The 15,281-nt window shown below is 50.5% G+C and overlaps 1 protein-coding gene across 1 annotated transcript; it reads right to left on the bottom strand.

Moving 5' to 3' along the window:
• Positions 1–656: 656 nt before the first annotated feature.
• On the bottom strand, positions 657–14,582 carry RNF40 (ring finger protein 40). The gene is made up of 20 exons (XM_035135244.3): positions 14,402–14,582; positions 13,126–13,322; positions 11,303–11,470; positions 10,852–10,987; positions 10,521–10,757; positions 9,352–9,473; positions 9,061–9,207; positions 8,876–8,950; positions 8,638–8,757; positions 7,271–7,450; positions 6,598–6,733; positions 6,168–6,289; positions 5,056–5,564; positions 4,320–4,437; positions 3,370–3,519; positions 2,642–2,854; positions 2,408–2,533; positions 1,753–1,893; positions 1,448–1,549; positions 657–1,343 (listed from the first exon to the last, which is right to left on the bottom strand). The coding sequence occupies exons 2-20, from the start codon at positions 13,255–13,257 to the stop codon at positions 1,167–1,169; spliced, it is 3,111 nt and encodes a 1,036-aa protein (XP_034991135.2). The 5' UTR covers positions 13,258–13,322; positions 14,402–14,582; the 3' UTR covers positions 657–1,166.
• Between the last annotated feature and the right edge of the window lie 699 nt (positions 14,583–15,281).

Below are 15,281 nucleotides of genomic sequence, written 5' to 3'. Positions count from 1 at the left end.
GTCCTTTTATCCTGCAGCTGAACTGGCCAAGTGAATTGCTAGGGAACAACCCATTGTTTCCCTGCACTGCTGATTCCTCTAGCCACTTGCCCTGTGCTTTCCGTCTTTGGTGACAATTCACCTTACCAGCTCTGAAATGTGTGCCATTTGCTCCTGAGCCATGTCTGCCCAGTCCTGGTTAGACCCAGATCCTATTTATTTCCCCCCTAATCTTCACAACACTTTCCACTCAGCTCTCCTTCCTTGAGTGTGAGTCTGTTACTGCACTGGTCTTCAAACTGCTGCATAAGGACCAGCTACTGGGTTGCAGCTTCATCTAAAGTGGGTCACAACAGCAGCACAACCACCATACAAATATTATTACTCCTCAGATGAAGGTTTGTGTTAAAAGTGAGTCTGAATATGGAAAGGTTAAAGTCTGCTGTGACCACGTTAACGTGCACAACCAGTCCACGGCATTCATGCATGATTCCTTGTGTATCTCTCTCCTCAAACCCTCCTCACCCCACAAAGCTAAGCTTTGCTCTGGTGGGGCTCAACACAACCTACAGGAATTCCCCATAGCAAAAGCCTTCCCCCACCCCCCACCCCCACCCCCAATCCTGCCCAGAACTCATTCCCAGAAGGCGGAACACAAGGTTCTAAGAACACAGGGATCTCGCAGGAGCAGATCATCTCCAACTTTTACTTCCAAAACACGGAAAACAATTATTAAAATAACTGAAGTGTAAGAATCCACCTCTCCAACAGAAAGCATTTGATCTGCATGACTGCTGCCTGCAGACAGTGGTTGTCATAAAAGTTTTCAAAATGGTAGAAGAAAAAGATCCAAAGGCAGTTTGGAGGGAGACCATTTGGGAAATGCCGAGAAGAGCAGCAGCAGCAGCAGCACAGAGGATTCCTCAGATCTAGGGAGGGGATCCAGTGATACAGACCCAGGAAGTATACAGGCAAGGGGAGAGAAGAGAAAGTAAACCACTGAAAAGGAAACTCTGCAAAATATTTTAAATGCTTGGGAAGGGGTCCATGGACCAGAGCCAGAAAACTGGTGTGGGGGAGGAATGAGTCTTATGCGGACCCGAGGCAGGTTTTTGCTAGGTAAGCCACAGGATCCAGGCACCGTCTGTGAAAGGGATCCCCTTGGGCGGGAAATTGGACCCAGGTGTTCAGCTGATATAGATGCGGTGGAAGTCATTGGCGCCAAAGGCCGCGTTGCACTTGGGGCACTTCCGCTGGCGGGTGTCGTAGCGTGTCTTGACACAGTCAAAACAGAAGACGTGGAAGCATTTGGTGAGGACAGCATCCTTCTTGCGGGTATTGCAGCAGGGGCAGGTCAGCTTGGCCTGGAGATACGGGACAGATAATTCGTGTAAGATCCTTGACTTAGCTCTCCCCGACAAGGCTTGCCCTGGGTTGCCAACCAAGCAACCTGCTCCTTTCTCCTCACCTTGTATTCCTTGATCTCCTCCTGCAAAATCTCATCTGCATCTGCGTACACCTCCACTTTGCGCTGTTTCTCTAGCTTGCGCCGCAAACGTGATATGTCCTCCTGAGGAAGTGATGCAAGTCAATGAATCCCAAAGGTGGTTAGCAAGATGGAAGGTAACACTGGCATACTGAGAAATATTTATCAGCAGCCTTGAGGGATAGTAACTTGCTTTTTAAAAATAATCTAACATTTTCAACCGAGAAGAGCAGTAGAGCAGCTGACACACTTGCAGAGTAGAACAAGTTACTCTTTTCTCCTAGTACCTGAGCTCTTTTGAGGTTGAAAGATTCCTTCTCCTTGGCTGCTCGGTTCTCGGCCATACAGGTCTGGATCTCCTTCAGCTTACACTGCACGTGCTCCAGCTGCACCTTCAAGTCCTCCGCCAGCTGGGCAGCCTCCACTGCCTGCCAGAAGAAAAGCAGCAAAAGCCACCACCTCAGAATCTCCCAACTTAAGGACCATCAGCCGCAAGCAGACCCAGCAAAGGCACCCCATTCCTGGGGCTGTGAAAACATAGCGCAATTGCACTGTGTGCACCCAAAAACTAGCAATGGGAAGAGACAACAGTAGCTTGGGAATCTCTGCTTCTAGTTTCTAGCCCCCTAAGGCCATGGAGACCAACTGAGAGGGGATGGGCTATGCCTGGGGAAACTTCATAAGCAGAGGGGCTGGGGAGAGAGACGGAACAGGATTTCCAGGTCTTGGGCATGAAATTGCCCCCAACCCCGATTACTGACAAGACCAGAATATGTAATCTAAAATATAGGCAGAATGTACCAAAGTTTCAAGACTGAAGAACCGAGCTTGTAAAAAGACTCACTGACCTAGAAAAGAATTTTGCTTTTGGGAGCACAAGTACCCACGGCCCTGACTGTCTCCCAATTCAGCCCATGGCTCCTCCCGGTTCCCTCTCCTCACCTTCCTCTTGTTGAGTTCCAGGGCCTGGCTGCGCAAAGTGAGCTCCTTCTCCACTGTGCCCAGATTCCCCTGCAGAACACGCTCCTTCTCCTCCAGCTTCTGCACCACCAACAGCTGGGTGTCCACCTAAGCACGGAAACCAAAGCCGCAGCCTTCAGCACATGGGGCAGGAGCCTCCCCTTGCCTCAGGCTCCACAACCCTGTGAGGAGGAAGGGGAACGGGCTCTGCCTTACCTGGGACTTGAGGGCCAGCACCTGCTCAGCCAACTCGTCCTTCTCCTCCCGCAGCAGCTTGTGGATCTGATTGGACTTGATGCGCTCCGACATCAGCTTGAAGTTGGCATCATCCTTCTCGCGCAGTTGCTGGTTCAGCCGCATGTTCTGCTCTTGCATGTCCTCAAAAGCCTGGCCCGTCACGTCCATTTCGGACAGGAGAGCCTCCTCCTCCTGCCCCAGCAGAGCAGACATAAGGAAGGGAACGAGATTGCTCAAGTTTTCCCTCCTTGCCCTTGCAGCTTCCCTTATTACTACACACACACACAAACACGGCTGGTAATTTTTTTTGGGGGGGGGCTGTCAATCCCCTGGTGGCATCAGGACATCAGGCGGTGGGTGGTCCCGCCCACCTGCCAAAGTTGCACTGCAGCTGTGTGGGGAAGTGGTGGCCAAGGAGCCTTGAATCCTTCACCCATCAGCAAGGAGAACTCAGGCACATACTGCTGCTCCCTGCAGAATGCAGGAATGAACCCCCTGCTAATCAGCTGACATGGCTGACAGGTGAAGGTGATTTTAAGGGAAAATGGCCTCACAGGCCAAACCCTGGTGAGCCAGTAAGCCAGAATCAACCCAACCCTGGTCTACAGATGGCTATAGATAGACTGAAACCACCATCAGGCCTATGGGAAGGCTTCCACCCTGCAGCACAACGTACACCTACACAGGATCCTCCCACAGCCAAATACCTGCTTGGTTGCAGCCAGCTTCTTCTGCAGGTGCTCAATTTGCTCCTCGGCCAATTTGATCTTGCGCAAGGCATCCTCGTCTGCCATTTTCTTGTTCTCTTTCTTCTCTTTCTCCTCCAACTCGCGGATCCTCACCCGCAGCTCCTCCACCTGCCAAGGGGACCGAATAAAAGGGAACAGGGGTGACTCCTTATCCCTAGTCCCTCAACACGGTGCTGCCAAATCCATCACGCAGCACTAAGGCAGGACAAGCCAAATTGCAAGCATCACAACGTTATTTGCCCTCATTTTAAAAGCACAACCAACCAACCAACCCCAAGCCCCATTTTGGGGAACTATGATAGCTACTGTCCAGACACATCATTCACATCAACTTGCCCAGAATTAGCATGCCAATATGCTATACCGTCACTCAGATGTCCACTATTGGGGGGCTTCTGGGTTATGTATTTTGTGTTTTGATACAGTGATCGTCAGATGAAGGACGGCATATAAAGTGAATAATAAAAACCCTAGAGAAGACTTTGACTCACTCATACTTAAGTGTGAACTTGCAGAAAGGGCCAATGGGACCTGCACCAAAGCTTGACAGTGCCTAATGCTCATGTTCAGAGTGCCAGCCAGCCATGCCCTTTCCCAGGGCACAACTTTCCAAAGCACCCAGCATTCTGCTCCTACCCAGCATGCCCTGTCCTTGCCGGGCTGTTTGGGGACAGAGGGACTACGTACTTTCCGAGAAACTTTGGGGTTCCCCCCTCGCCCAGCTTGCTGATATCTCCCAGCTCTGCATGGATAGCACCTCTTTAACTACAGAAAGATCCACACTTGAGAGAATTGAGATTGTGAGTAGCGCATTTGACCGAAGCAAAGAAGAGCTGGAATAAAAGAGGGGCAGAAGAAGTGCAATGTTCAGAAGGCAGCAGGCATCCGTGTGCAGATAAGCCTCTCACCTCTGCCTTGGTCTTCTTCTCAGCGGCCATGAGCTGCACTTTGTCCCGCTGCTCCTTGGGTGCCGACTTATACATGTCCAAGAGCAGCTTCATCTCCTTCTGACTCTCCTGAGCCTTCCTGGGGAACGAAACAGGATCATCGTGAGCAGGGGGAGGTAGAACCTTGCACCCCAGAGGTGCCAAGGTTTTCCCCAAACATCAACCATGGGGTGGCAAGCTTCTAAGACAGGGGTTATTGCTTTGAGACCTATGAGAAATTATGGGGTGTGCGAGGGGACGGTTCAAACTGTCTTACAATGAACCTCTCAGTTGGAGGGTAGCTATTTCAGCAAAATTATAGCATACAGGGATCTTTCTAACCTCCCCATGAGCCCAAACACCAGAGTGAGGGGGCCTACCACCAAGGCCTGCCTCCTGAAAACCTAAAATCTTGGCAAAGTGTTTTCTGGGTCTCCAGCTCTTCAGCTGCAATGTAGCCCTCCTGAGCCCGATCTCCCTCTCTGCTGGATGCAGAGGTTCAAGTTGCTTCCAGGAGCCAAAGCACAGGCAGAGATCCTCCAGGTCCACGGCCTTTTCTGAGGCCGTCGTGCCCTCCCCTACCCAGTGCCACACACACACACACACACACACACTCTGAAAACTCCTTTGCATTTGTCTAGCCTTCTCTCTGCGTGTGATTCCTCTACCCACTTCCCCACCCCCATTTTGAAATGGTGCCATCTTCCACCTCCCTCACTTGAGTTCAGTCCGCAGCTGCTTGAGCAGATCGGAATCCTTTTTCTTGGTGTCCTCAGAGCCTCCGCCACCCTTCTGCTTCTCCCGATCCCGTGAGGAAGAGGACGAGGAGGAAGACGAGGAGGAGGAGGCCTCTTTGTCCCGGTCCCGGGATCTCTCGCGATCCCCGCTCCGTTCCCCGCCACTGCGCCCCTTGGACCGCTCTGGCTCCTTGGCGCGGGGGGGCGGGGGTGGCTGTGGGGCGAGGGGGTGTGGGGCAGGCAGCTCCTCTTCCTCCTTTTTCACCCCCTCATGGATCCCGAGGGGCTGGGGGGCAGCAGCCTCCTCCTTGGGCTCCTTCTTCACTTGCACCTCCTTTGGCTCCTTCTTCACCTCAGTAAGCGCTGCTCCCTCTTCCTCTTTCATGGCGGCGGCCCCCGAGGGCCCCAGCAGCCCTGCGGGGTCCTCGGCCCCTGGCGTTGGGGGCGCTGCCATGGAGCTGGAGGTAAAGCCGCTTTGTTGCAGCCGAACCTGAGCAAAGAACAAATGGACATGAGCTGCAGGGGAAGGTGGCCATCACAGCACCTGGAATGACGGTGCTCTAAGAGGGGGCGACAAAAGGCCACTTGCAGTCCCCAGCATATGGGTCAGATGGGTAGCAAGGAGGAGGAGAAATACAAAGAGAGGGGGGCAGAGAGAAGGGCCTTCGCTAACTGGTAGAGCATCTATTTTGCACACAGGAACCCCCAGGTTCAATCCCCAGCATCTCCAGGTAGGGCTGGAAATGTTTCCTTTCTGAAAACAGGAAGGACAATACTGAGCAGGATGGATCAATGGATTGGGCTCAGGGTAAGGCAGGCATAGGCAAACTTGGCCCTTAAGATGTTTTGGGACTACAACTCCCATCATCCCTAGCTAACAGGACCAGTGGTCAGGGATGATGGGAACTGTAGTCTCAAAACATCTGGAGGGCCGAGTTTGCCTATGCCTGGGGTAAGGCATCGTCCTCCATTCCTACGAGAGAAGGAGTGCCCTGGCCACTTGGGGCTCTGGCACCATCTACTGCCAGCATGTAGCCCCCAAGAGATTCCTTGGAGGGTCATTCCCTGAAACCTCCCCCTCCTGCAGCCCCACCTTGTTGATCTCTGCCTGCACTTCCCGGAGCTTCCGCTTGTACCGCTGCACGTCACCCTTCAGCTGGTGGTTATGGTTCTGAAGGCTGCTGATGAGGTGGCGCATCTCTCGGTTAATGGGACCTCGGGTTCAAACGGAGGGAGGGGGGAAGAGAAGAGTGAGAATGAACCATTAGGTAGGTAGATGACTGCAAGAGGAGATAGACCTCTGCACAAGGCAGACCTTAGAGCAGGGTTTCCCAAACTGTTTTTGGACTAAAATTTCCATCATCCCTGACCACGGGCCCTACTAGTTAGGGATGATGTTCTTGTAGTCCAAGAGCAGCTGGATACCCAAGTTTTGAAAAACCTGCCTTAAGAGTACTGAAGGGAGAAAAATATTCATTTGGGGCCAAACCACGAATGCTCAATGGGAAGGAATGCAGCCTCACCTGCTTGCTCGTTGGCGGCCAGGTTCTGCTCAAATTCAATGCGCAGCATCTCGTATTCTTTGCGCACCTGGGCCAGGGTGTCCTCCAGCTGGATCACCTCCGTCCGCAACTTCTTCTGCAGGTTCAGCTCATCGCTCTGTTGCCAAGGAAGATGAGGAGGGGCAAATAATATCATCTGGGGGGGGGGAGAACAGGGTGCAAGACCACTCTTCCTCCTTGGTAGCTTACGCAGTCTGACAAACAGTGGGGTCATAAGCTCTACCCACTGAAATGAGCCTAAATCAAGGGTGGCCACTGATTTCAATGGCTAATTTTGGATGCCACCCAGGGCTTCGTGAGGTTATGCTATCAGGGCCTGAAAGGAAGGCCACCAGCGGCCACTTGCCATGATGGCTATGTCTTCCTCCGCTGTCGGATGCCTCCGAGTGCCAGTTTCTTGGCATCGTGGGGAGAGAAGGGCTCTTGCATTCAGGTTCTGCTTGTGAGTTTCCCACAGGCATCTATCTGGTTGATCCAGCAGGGCCCTTGTGCTCTTCTATGAAACTGCACAACTGCTTTCCTTACCATTCTATCTAATGCTACAAAGCAAAGAGGTACAGGAAAGCACGCCCGTTGACTACCCTTTCAGGGGCAATCAGCCAATCATGCGCACACACATCACAGGCTCCCTCACCTCCATGTGCTCGATGTGGCGCAGGTGGCTGTTCTTGGTGGTGAGCAGAAGGGCCCGGGCCTCGTCCAGCTGTGTTTTCACCTGCAGGCTCTCGTTGTACAGCAGCGAGAACTGAGACTGCAGCACTTTGTACTCCAGCGTCTCTTTCACTGCCTCCTCGGGCAGGCTCCGCAGCGCCACCTGCAGGGGGAGGGCAGAGAACAGGTGCCTGGGTGAGGAGAGCCACAGGAGCTCTCCACATCAACTGGTCTTGATGGTTCTTTTAAAAGAAACATGACCCATCCTGCATGTTAAGTTTCATAGCAAGTGTACAAAATAACCAGCAGCAGCAGCAAATGGGTCAAAGCCTCAAGATACTCAGCCTGAGGTTTGTGCCTTTCTGCCTGATTGCTGAAATGCTTGGGATGCTGCATGCATGAGTGTAGGTAAAGGAGGCATCTGAAGTTGTTTGCACTGGTTTAGTTCTATTGCTAAATGTTGGGGGAGGGGGAGTCATGAGAACATAGGAATCTGTCAGAGCATTGGTTGATTTAGGGTTGGCACTTTTGATTGACAACGAACATTTCCAGCCTTAGCTGGAGATGCCAGGGATTGAACATGCAACCTTCTGAGCTATGGGCCTTCCCCAAAGTCAATCTGAAATTCTTTTGCCAGGAAGCAAAGAACACACAGGTCCTGCTTTCTGAACACAATGCATTCTCAGAAAATCATTCATTAGGCGAAGGTGCATATAACAAGTTGATGATTTTCATTCTTTCCTATGGGAACATTTCTAATTCATGCTTTCTCACTCCATGCTTTCTGCCTGAAACTGCTGCAGCCAAACAGCAAAAGCCAAACAAAGGAAAAATAGATTTGTCCAATCTCTCTTGCTCCCCGATTTGTCCAATTGCTCTCATTTCCTGCCATGGTTTCAGCCTGAAACGGCAGCTGCTGACCAGCAAAACACAAACAAGTAAAGAACTGGACAAACTCCAGCTGTTCCAAAATCTGAGTCAGCCGTTTGTGAATAATTCTTTGTGTTCAGATAAGTGAGATTTCGGATAACAAGTGTTCTGATAGCAGGACCTGCGTGTAATGGACTGAGGTGCCAAGAAGAATATGAAACACTGAAGTACTACAGCTACACAGATGGAGAGGGCCTGGAAATGCACAGAACCAGAGCTCTTCAGAGACACCGCCTCCCCGCATCACAAGGACTAGAAATGTAAATAATATCCCTCTCCACCCCACACCTGCAAAAGTGGCTCTAAAGAAGATTCTCCAGAACCATCATTCCTGGTCATACAGTACTAGCATATTTTCTGCCGACCACTAGAGGGCATTCTGCTTCCCTTCCCCAAATTCCACAGGAGGCTCTTCCTTACCTTGAGCTTCTCATTGGTCCTCACAGCCTGCTGCATTTCGTGTTGCAGTTTCTCCAGCTCTGCCATGCGGCTGTTGGCAAGCTCTTGGTGCTCCTCCAGCTCTGCGTTCAGCATCTCAAACTGCAAAAGCCCAGGCACAAAACTGAAGCAGGAAGATTCCGCAAAGGGAAGCACTTGGACCTGCAAGACTCGCATCCCAGCGCCACCCCCTTCCCCCGGTTGTTTTTCTCCTGCTTACCTTCTGCATGCTAAGTGTGATCTGCCCACCCTGGAACCCGCCGGAACTGCCTGATGCATAGTAGCCCGAGTTCAGCTGCCAAAGGAGTTAGAGAACAAAGTTCAGTGCCTTGTACGCTACAATGAACAATATTGGCCCATGGGCTTGGGAGGGGGAATAGGGGGCCCCGGAAGGTCTTTGCTTGCCTGTTCCAGGGCCTCAGCCAGGTGCTTGTTCAGCTTCTGCTCCCGCTTGCGCAGCTTCTCGATATCCCACTGCAGGTCCTCGATGGTCGTCTCCATCTCCAGCACTTTGGTCTCGGAGGAGGTCACCTTGTCTTGCAGTTCCGTGTACTAAGCGAGCCAGAGGAGGAAAAGATGCAGACATGCCAGGCTTCAGAACGATTCTCTCCCACAAAGCGGCGTTGGCTATGGGAAGCCCGCCCCCTGCCTGCCCGCCTGCCCCCGCCCTTTGCTGGCACCTGGCAAGGAACCTACCTCCAATGAGATCTTATGGTGCTTCTCTTGCAGCTGGGTGGTCAGGTCCTGTAAGTGCCGGTTCTCCCTCATCAGGTCCTTGTTGAGAGACTTCACTGCTTCTTCCAGTTGGTCAAACTCCACTGGGGAAAACAAGAGGCCTCTTGAGAACCCAGGGCGCCAAATGCTAGGCCCCCTCAGCAATTTCATCAGCTGGCTGCTACAGGCTATTTGCAAATTTGTGTTAAAACTTCTTACAATTCCTTCAATGCGCAGCCATGACAAGAACACAAAACACTGTGCTACTTCCAACACCTCCAATTCTCTCTCCTTGAGGGCATCAGAATTCTGGATCTCAACAATCTCCCTTTTCCATTAGTTTGAAAACTTATCTGGGTTCTCCATAAGTCGTATTTACCGCATGCAACATTCACACCTCCATTTCTAACAAACTTTTTCTATTATCTATTCCACATGAATTCCAAGTCGCATTAGGGCTTTTCGGAAATGCCCCCCTGCCCCCAACGTAAACTGAACGAAATCAAACAATACCAAATAGAACATTTATTGGTTTGCTTTGCCCTTAAAGCAAGAGAACTGTTTAGGTCAGCATCTCGGACACAGCTAGGAACCAAACCTTTTAATACCAGGCTTTTACCATGTCAACAGGTAATAATAATAATAATAATAATAATAATAATAATAATAATAATACCCTTGAAAATCAATAAAGCACAATTAATAATAATAATAATAGAAGCATTCATATCGGCATCAACAAAAGATCCCATGAGGTGACCCAACTGAACTCCAAAAGGACCTTTCCCCAAAAACACTGCCAAAGTAGACAGCTTTATCCATAACTGTTGCTTTTGCTTTGTTGCTTTTGCTAGCTCATTTCTATGGATTCTTTTTTATGTATTTTTGAAATTTTAATTAAAAATGTCATTTTAAAAAACAAACCTCCCTTTTCTAACTGATGCTTGGAGACAAAAGTTATGTAAATGATCCTGGGAATGCTGTCAAAATCTACCTCATAGGATTGTTGTGGGGATTAAATGATATAGGGCAGAACCGTGTAGAACACGTGGAGCTCCTTGGAGAAAAATGTGGGAAATAAATGTGATAATAATAATAATGCTTCGAAAGGTGCCTGCTCAGCCCAGCTCTGACATGGGGCCTGGCCTCACCCCGGGCGTGGATCTTCTGGCAGAGTTCCTCGGTGCGCCGGTGGATCTTGTCAGAGAACTCCACGATGCGGGAGACGGCGGCTTTGGAGAACTCCATGCTCTCCTGGAGCTGCAGCTCAATCTCTTCGCTGCTGCTGCTGGCCAAGGTAGCCAAGAAGGAGAGGGCTGACTCGTTCAGCACAAGCCCCGCTCCAGCTTTCCACGGGGCGGGGGGAGTAACGGGGGACAGGACTGCCTCTGTGGGGACCAGAAGAACAGCAATGGTTACTGGCTCTGAGGACGGGAGCTGCATCTCCTCCCAGCATCCTGTATCGGAGAGAGCTGGGCTCACCTCTCCTCTCCAGCCCCTCCTGCCCCAGGAGAGCGGCATCCAACTCGGCTCCCGTCATCTCCAACTTGGGCTCCTCGAGAGCCTGGCCGCATTCTCCGTCACATCGCCTCAGCAGCACTTGCACGGTCTCATCTAGCTGTAGAAATTGGGGGGGGGAGAGACGGCTTGAGAAGGACACAGGGAGAGATAGGGGATGCCACAGGCAGGGCTGAGTCAATACCAAAACTATCCAGCCAGTTATCTCCATTTGGCTTGTGCTTGTCACAAGGAAGGTGACACAGGAGCAACATGACAAAATATCGCTCCCCAACCACTTAGAAACCCTGCTTAATACCCTGCTGGTTTCCTAACGCTTCCACCAGCTGCTGAACTGATCATCAACCTCATCTTGTCAACCTTAAGGACTATAAACTTAAGAAAAGGAAACGATTGGACAGGAAGGCGCCCTGACCTGCTTCCAGTAGCGGTTGACAATCAGGAGAGTGGCATCGTCGGTGGCCTGCCTCTTCTCCAGCTTTTCTATGCGCTCACGCAGCTCGTCCTCAAAGGCCTGCCGCTGCTCCAGGCGTTCGGCTAATTTCTTGTTCTTGAACTGGAGCACCTTGAGGTCCATCTCCTCCTGAAATAAAACAGCACATCAGAATGTAAATCACAGCATGATCCTCGGCCGTTTCCATCAACAACTCCAAGTTCTGATGGTATTTCTACTATATTAGATAGATACACACACATCAACAGCATCCTAAAAAAAATATGGTCCATCATCATTTACCCTAGTGTGGCACAGAACTACAACTAGAATGAATTCCGTCCCCCTCTCTTTTTTAAATTGACCAATAATTCCTTAAAGGGTGCAGATCAGTGGCAGAACACATGCTTTGTTTGCAAAAGTCTCAGATTTGAACCCCAACATCTCCATGGAGGGTGGCGAAGGACTCCTGGCTGAAAGCTGGTGCCAGACACTGCCAACAATACCAATCAACAAACAGTCTGAGTCAGTATAAGGTAGTTTTCTATTCTTTTAGTTAAAAGTAGATAAATGTATTGATGTATATACTCTACACCAGGCATCCCCAAACTTCGGCCCTCCAGATGTTTTGGACTACAATTCCCATCATCCCTGACCACTGGTCCTGTTAGCTAGGGATCATGGGAATTGTAGGCCAAAACATCTGGAGGGCCGCAGTTTGGGGATGCCTGCTCTACACTGACAGCAAATAGACAGTAAAAGTAAGTGTGAAGAGGATGTGGAAAGATGTTATAAAAGAGTCAATATGCCTATTAAAGAGTGAGAAGGAATTTGCTGGCACTGATAGGTAAACTTATGGCCTCGCTTTCTCAAGCCCCTGCCTATGATGTTACTTTTGCTCTCCCAATAAGGTTATTGCTTAGTTGGCCGACTGCAATTCTCCTTGATATGGTACTTAATTGCTACTCATGTGCAAAGCTAAGGTGAGGGAAGGCCCCTATATAAGCCTGAGTCATTTATAGGCCACAGCTCTACTTTGGGGAGTTCCCAGCAGGTGCTGCTGTTCTGATCAAGTAAACACTGCCTTTAAAATCACAACTGGTGTGGTTAAAAGACGGAAATCTACCACAGGGGCCCGTGCCCCTGTTGAAAAGGTTCCTGTCAGGAAATTAACCTGGAAGGTGCTGCTTAATATTTTCCTCTAAAAGTGATAGGGGAAGGTATTTCTAACTCCTAAATCTTAGCAACTAATTTTATGCCACCAGTCCTGCAGAGATATTTCAGATACCCAGCTACCAACATCCAGTTTCTAGGCAAAATTTTGGGCATAATTTTTTTCCTGGTCCCAACCTATATATTCTTTTTTGCAGAGTTGCCTATTTAAAAAGCCTGATCTGGAGCATACTTGCGCCCCAAACTCCCAATATTTATTTCCAGAAGGGTTTTTTATTTTATTTTTAAAAAATCAAAACAATTAATTGCCATATAGAAAGAGTTCTCTTCTCACAGTGTGCAACCAGATGCTCATAGGAAGCCAACAAGCAGGACCTGAGGGAAACACAACTGTCAAGCTCAGGTTCCCCAGCAGCTGGTATTCAGTGCAAGCTGCCTCTGACAGTTGAGGCAGAACACAGTCATAACTAGTGGCTGCTGACAGCCTTATCCTTCATGAATCTGTCCAACCCCCTTTCAAAGCTATCCAATTTGGCAGCCATCACGACACCTTTCAGAAGCGAATTTCAGACTTTGACCACCACCACCACCTGAGTACTTCTCCACCCTGCACTCAATCCCCTGGTCCTCACCGTGGAAGAGATGCCCCCCAGGCGGATGGGCTCAATCAGGGTAGTGGTAGTCTTCTCCTCCCTGTTGGATTTCTTCTCAGGGGGTCCAGAGCCCCCATCCCCAGCTGCCCGCTTGCTCGCAAGTCCCGACATGGTGACTCTGAGCAGCAGGTGAGAGCAGAGGAATCAGGCAGTCAGCCAAGGGGGCAGCGCTTCAGCTATAAAGGGAAAGGAAAAGAGAGAGGGTGAGTTGCAGTTGCCCGTAAGTAGACTAATGTGACATTAATCTTCCTATAGTCAAGACCAGGTACTGCTTCCCATATCTGGTCAGAGATGCAGAAAGAAGCAAAACACAGAGGGCAAAAGAGGTGTGTGGTAGGTAAGGAAATGCAGTGACATTATCAAGGGAATCATGGAATTTTTTATAAGAGGGCACAAAGGGGAATAAAAGTTGCAGATATGGCTGCTAACTCCCCCCCCCAGTGTGCACTTTAAAAGTTATACACCAGGCCAAAAACCAACAGGTGTCCCCTGGCACAGAGACAGTTAACGCGCAAGAGGCACCTGCTGAACCACTGATGTCTATCTTGGTGCTGTACCAAGAGCCCAATCTCTGCTGGGCGGAGAGGTGTTGACAAGCAGATAAAAAGAAAGCATAGGCTTGGAGAAGAGGTAAGACTTAGCCAAAGAGAGAGAGAGGATGCCAACTACACTATGGAAAAATATTCTTAAATTGAGAGTTAACAAACCAAAATAAAGAGTGAAATAAGGAGGGGGAGCTGCGGGGGGGGGGAGTAAAAATGGGAAGGAGGCAAACACTTCACGCTCTATTTTTAAAGACGCACTGAAGCCTCCCCCCCTTTCGCCCCAGCTTTGCTACTTCCCTCTGACATGTTTTTCAGGTGCGAGGGTGGGGGTCCCGTTTTCCTCAACCAGACGCTGCGGGACTCCGACTCCCCTCAGACCCTCAGTCTTGGGGAGACACTGGGGGTCGCAGTTCCAGAGTCCCAAGAGCCTCTGCAGAGCCAGAGGTTCCCCACCCGACCCCCGACCCCGCCAGGACCCCCTCACAGCAATTCAAGGGAAGGATGAGGCCACCTTTAAAAGGGCAGCATCGGAATACCCGGCAAGGCGGGCGAGACTTGCTCCGGGGAAAGTTCAGTTAGGAACAATCCACACAGGCAAGGGGGGGACCTCAATAAGGCCGGGGGGCGGGGAGAGCGGGGCGGGGGGGGCACGTGCAGGGAGCGTGCTGCAAGGGGGGGTCTGGTGTCGAGGGGGGTCTCCTCTCACTCACCTGCCTGAGCGCCCCTCTCCCCCCCGGCTGCGGCTGCCTCGTCCTTCTCCCCCCGCCCCCCATGCGTTACTCCGGCCGAGAAACGCCAGCGCGCCTACTGCGCATGCTCTCGCGCAACCATTCTCAAGGCCCAACCTTCGCCCACGACGGAAGCCAGAACCTCTTTGCCGAGTGCGCATGCGCAAATCCAACCTCAAGCTATTGGGCAAAGCGCGAACCAGGGCTGCGTTGCTTAACCTCCTCGAGACGCCTTAACGGAAGCGCGATCTGTGATTGGCTCTTTCTTTATCGTAGACTTCCCAAAATTAGAGTGATTCAAGACCCTTGAATTGGAGATTTCGATCCTACACGTAAACTAAAAATACAAATTTTAACCCAGTAAGATTCTACTTGGCGCCCAACACTGAGGTCCATAGAGGAATAAAAGCGCTTTTCTATCTCTACGAACAAAATTCACATATATCTGATGAAGTGTGCATGCACACGAAAGCTCATACCAAAATAAAAACTTAGTTGGTCTTTAAGGTGATACTGAAGGAATGTTTTTATTTTGTTTCGACTCAGACCAACAGGGCTACCTACCTGTAACTAAAATTCACATATGTTAATGTTGTTGTTGTTTAGTCGTTTAGTCTTGTCCGACTCTTCGTGACCCCATGGACCAGAGCACGCCAGGCACTCCTGTCTTCCACTGCCTCCCGCAGTTTGGTCAAACTCATGTTGGTAGCTTGACCAAACTGCAGTGGAAGACAGGAGTGCCTGGCGTGCTCTGGTCCATGAGTTCACGAAGAGTCGGGGATCACTATGTTAATATGTCGCTCTATTTATTCTATCTCTACTGGTACTTCCCCCCCCCCAATCGCCGGAACACTTCAAAGAG

The sequence above is a fragment of the Zootoca vivipara genome, chromosome 12, assembly GCF_965207765.1.
Source record: "Zootoca vivipara chromosome 12, rZooViv2.hap1.1, whole genome shotgun sequence".
In the NCBI taxonomy this organism is placed as follows: Eukaryota; Metazoa; Chordata; class Lepidosauria; order Squamata; family Lacertidae; genus Zootoca; species Zootoca vivipara.
This window is presented reverse-complemented; position numbering and strand designations above follow the sequence as displayed.

Bases quoted from the DNA above. Each gene is read 5' to 3' on its own strand.
- RNF40 (XM_035135244.3), bottom strand. From the start codon at position 13,257: ATGTCGGGACTTGCGAGCAAGCGGGCAGCTGGGGATGGGGGCTCTGGA. The intron at 10,758-10,851 runs GTGAGCCCAGCT...TGGTCCCCACAG, and splicing joins GGAGGGGCTGGAGAGGAGAG to AGGCAGTCCTGTCCCCCGTT. The intron at 6,734-7,270 runs GTGAGGGAGCCT...CCTTGGCAACAG, and splicing joins GCCACATCGAGCACATGGAG to AGCGATGAGCTGAACCTGCA.